Below are 4,472 nucleotides of genomic sequence, written 5' to 3'. Positions count from 1 at the left end.
AAAGTGAGACTCAGTCTCAAAAAAAAAAAAAAAAAAGAACCTCACCCTCATAGAATTTACATCCCATAAATTCTACGCCTAGAAGAATAGGCATGGGGTAAGTGTTTGGTAAAATGCACTAAAATAAATATTTGGGCCAGGCACAGTAGCTCATGTCTGTAATCCTAGCACTTGCACTCTGGGAGGCCCAGGCGGGAGGATCACTTGAGCCCAGGAGTTTGAGACTAGCCTGAGCAACATAGGGAGACTCTGCTTCTATTGAAAAGTGTGTGTGTGTGTGTGTGTGTGTGTGTGTGTGTGTGTGTAATATAAAAAAATAAAATAAATATTTGGATGTAGCCTTTAACCTTGAAGCAGATCAGTCTACCAGTCAGTCAGTAAGTTGTATTGAGCACGATGTACAAAGCAGTGGGTATGCGACATGAAATAAATTGAATGAGTTATGAACAGCATCTTTAAAGCGAGATAGACTAGAATCCAATAGAAAATATAACAACAGGCTGGGTGCAGTGGCTCACGCCTGAAATCCCAGCACTTTGGAAGGCTGAGGCGGGCGGATCACCTGAGGTCAGGAGTCCAGGACCAGCCTGGCCAACATGGCAAAACCCCATCTCAAGTAAAAATTTAAAAACTAGCTGGGTGTGGTGGCACGTGCCCGTAATCCTAGCTACTTGCTGGGGGCTGAGGTAGGAGAATCACTTGAACCCAGGAGGCAGAGGTTGCAGTGAGCCAAGATCGCACCACTGCACTCCATCCTGGGACACAGAGCAAGACTCCATCTCAAAAAAAAAAAAAAAGAAAAGAAAGAAAGAAAACGGAAACTATAACAATACATAACACATATTAATAAGTATGATTGCACAAAATTTTGTTTGACATAAGCATGAGTACTAGGTGGTAAACGGCAAATGCTTTCTTACTGTGAGTCTTGATCAAAAAGTTTGAAAGACACTGGCTAGTGGGATGAAAAGGTCAAATAAAAAAACTGAAAATATTTTTTCTCAATATACTCATCAAAGGAACACCAATTTTAATGTAAAAAGAGCTCCACAGGCCCAGCGCAGTGGCTCATGCCTGTAATCCCAGCACTTTGGGAGGCCAAGGAGGGTGGATCACGAGGTCAGGAGATTGAGACCATCCTGGCCAACATGGCAAAACCCCGTCTAACTAAAAATACAACAATTAGCTGAGTGTGGTGGCACACGCCTGTAGTCCCAGTTACTCGGGAGGCTGAGGCAGGAGAATCACTTGAACCTGGGAGGCAGAGGTTGCAGTGAGCCGAGATGATGCCACTGTACTCCAGGCTGGGTGACAGAGCAAGACTCCATCTCAAAAAAAAAAAAAAAAGAGCTCCGTAAAGGCAGATACTTTTTTCCCTGTATCCCTAGCACCTATCACAGTACTAGGCACATAGCAGGCCATCAATAAATATGAGCTGAATAAATAACGAGTGATTACTTTGCTCAAGATGCCACAGGGGATGCAAGCCAAGAAGATGCAGTTCCTACCATCACATCTAGAAATTTAGGATTGAAAGATAAGACGAAAATGCAAACAGACCCAAAAGAAGGCAAAATGTAAATGGCACCAAAGGAAATGGCACGGAAAGGTAGAAGCCCATCCAAATGCGTGAGAGATAAAGAGCTTTCAAAACGGAGTTCTAAAAGATGGGAATATTTTGATGCTGAATATGGGTGACGGGAAGGGGAACGGAATGCAATAGTGTGGTCCAAATGAAGACATTCTTATAGGGCTAACAAGAATTCTGGACAGAAATGTAGTTATAATTGACTGGGTGCAGCGGCTCACGCCTGTAATCTCAGCACTTTGGGAGGCCGAGGCAGGTGGATCACCAAAGGTCGGGAGTTCGAGACCAGCCTAGCCAACATTGTGAAACCCCCTCTCTATTAAAAATACAAAAATTAGCCAGGTGTGGTGGCAGGCGCCTGTAATCCCAGCTACATGGAAGGCTGAGGCAGGCGAATCACTTGAACCTGGGAGGCAGAGGCTGCAGTGAGCGGAGATCACACCATTGCACTCCAGCCTGGGCAACACAGTGAGACTGCATCTCAAAAAAAATGTAGTTATAATTAACCATTAATCAGGTTGCCTTTTTTTTTTTCAAGAGCACAAATCCACATTGATTTATTGACATTTCATTAGTTTAAATCCTTGAGGGGTACAGCATTACTCAGATTCTGTGTCCAATAGCCTTAGCAGGAAGATTGCTTCAGAATTTGGCACGGATCACGCCACTGTTTCCGTGGGCCCAAGTTACCTTTTCCCAGATTACCCTGGCTTTGTTTGGTTTGCCGCCAGGAGTCACTATGTTGCTCTTTGCTTTGTATACATGAGCATATCTCTTGCCCAAATAGAATCCTGTTTCATCTCAGGCATAAACACCTGCAATTTTAAGAAGAGCTATGTGCTCCCTTTGGTTCCACAGACTCCGCTTCTAGCCAGCAAAAATGGCCTTGGACCACAGCCTTCCAGACATATTTCCTTTCAGAAGTCCTGTTCCCAGCAGGCCTCCACAGGAGCCAAGATGGCAGGAAGAGTTCAGGTTGCACTTTGACCTACTTCCTTGTAACCAAAAATCACAGATACTATTTGCATTCCCACTGATTTTAGATAGGATTTCTAAAACCAGAATTATAAGGCTTTTGCTTAAGAGTTGCTTTACGTGTTTTTCAGATCCTGAATTCCAGCAAAACTGATGCTGCCAACCAGTTTGAAGACTCCTCCCCCGACCAGAGGAATAGAATCAGCATGAGAAGTTTCCTCATCTCCCTGTCCTGTAACTTCACCCTGCACTCTTCCATCAATCAAGGATCTCCACGCTTCAGCAAAAACACTAGGTCCAAACTCCTGAAGGAGCTGGATTCGAGGTTTCCTCTGTTTTCCCATCTCCTCGCTCAGTGGCCCTGCAACTGAAACTCTCTGCTGCAACCCAGTGTCTCAGTGTATTGACTTACCGAGCACACTGAGCAACAGACCTATTACAGTTACACAAAGAGATGTCAGAAGAGAAATGGTGTTTGATCTGAATGGAAGACATATAAAGGGAAATTAAGTCCAATTGTGGATGCCAGGCTGCGACTTCTGCGCTAAATTTTTTTGGAAGTTAATGGGGAACTACTAAAAACGTCTATGTAGGTCAAGTCAAACAATCCAAGCTGTAGTCGAAAAGTACTGTTGGGGCTGAGACTCAGGAAATCTGAGGTTTTAGGCCATTTGGAAGCAGTAACTATGTGACCTTGGAGAAGTTAACTCATTATCTGGCCCTTATTTAAGATTAGAATAAACGAGAGGAGTTTCGCAACCAGTACAGTTAGTTAGGCGCCAGGCACCCAAGTATTCACATGCATTGTCTTTTAATTCACTCTAAAGCCAGGCGAGGCAGGTATTATTACTACCTCCACTTCAAAACAGGGAGCAACTATTCACATGCATTGTCTTTTAATTCACTCTTAAAGCCAGGCGAGGTAGGTATTATTACTACCTCCACTTCAAAACAGGAAGCAAGGCAGGGAGCGGTTCCGTCTTTTGCACGTTAAACAGGAGAAAAGAGGACCCCTAGCGAGGTTTGAGTTAGAAGACTTCAAAGGATTCTTGTTGCTCTAGGAGTCTACAACGGCTCCAGCAGCGGCTGAGCGGGGAAAAGCTGGAAGTGACCAGTAAAAACAGAAAACTTAAAATCATGCAAAGAAAGAGCATATTCACTGCGGTCTAAGACATCACAGAAAGTTCGCAAGTCCTTTGGGCCACCGACTCGCTGAGTGACCTTGAGCAAGTCTCGTCCCTCCTGAGTATCAGGTTCCTGCTCGAAGGTCTGAGAGACTCGCTGGCCCGAGGCGAGATCTTTTCGGCCTCCTCCACCCAGCCCGGAACCCTGGGCGCAGCCACGACAGCGTCTCCCAGCGGCGCCCGTCTGCCCTGCTGGCCCAGAGGCCTCGCAGCCCGCGGGTCGCTGGGCCTCTTACCCGGGCGTGCACAGTCCCCATGGTTCCCTCTCCAGCCGCCGCCTCGCAGAGCTGCCCGGGCAGGACCGACCGTCTGCTGCTGAGGGCAGAAGGCGGGTCCGCGGTGGCGGAGCTGCAGGTCAAGGCAACTCCCACAAGCCCCCGGACGCGGAGCACTGGGGGCGGCCATGATGTCCCGCCTTCTCCCCGCCCCCTAGCTCGCGGTTCCTTCGCTCATTGGTCCTTATGAGCCTGTGACCCGGATGTTCAGACGGACGCGGAGGACGTCTTGACTGCGCAAGCGAAGAGCGTTCACTGACATCCGCGAAGCTGCTGTCGCGTGGAGTGTGCGGGAAGGGCGCGTGGAGGGTGCGTGGAGGGTTCGGGGAGGACGCGTGGAGGGCGCGGTGAAGGTGGGTGTGCGAGAGGGTCCGCTGGGAGGCTGGCGTCTGGCGTTGGCGCCTGAAAGAGATCAGGCCAGCTGTTGGGTGTCACGCGAGTCCTGCTGCT

The 4,472-nt window shown here is 47.9% G+C and overlaps 1 protein-coding gene across 1 annotated transcript in view; it reads right to left on the bottom strand.

Moving 5' to 3' along the window:
- SAMM50 (SAMM50 sorting and assembly machinery component) overlaps window positions 1–4,195 on the bottom strand; it is a 52,135-nt gene extending 47,940 nt beyond the window's left edge. The window contains exon 1 of the mRNA XM_011984014.1: window positions 3,984–4,195. Coding sequence (XP_011839404.1) covers window positions 3,984–4,004 — 21 coding nt within the window. The 5' untranslated portion in view covers window positions 4,005–4,195. The remainder of the gene's footprint in view (window positions 1–3,983) is intronic.
- Window positions 4,196–4,472: the final 277 nt, after the last annotated feature.

This window comes from Mandrillus leucophaeus, unplaced genomic scaffold, assembly GCF_000951045.1.
Source record: "Mandrillus leucophaeus isolate KB7577 unplaced genomic scaffold, Mleu.le_1.0 Scaffold26, whole genome shotgun sequence".
NCBI lineage: Eukaryota > Metazoa > Chordata > Mammalia > Primates > Cercopithecidae > Mandrillus > Mandrillus leucophaeus.
This window is presented reverse-complemented; position numbering and strand designations above follow the sequence as displayed.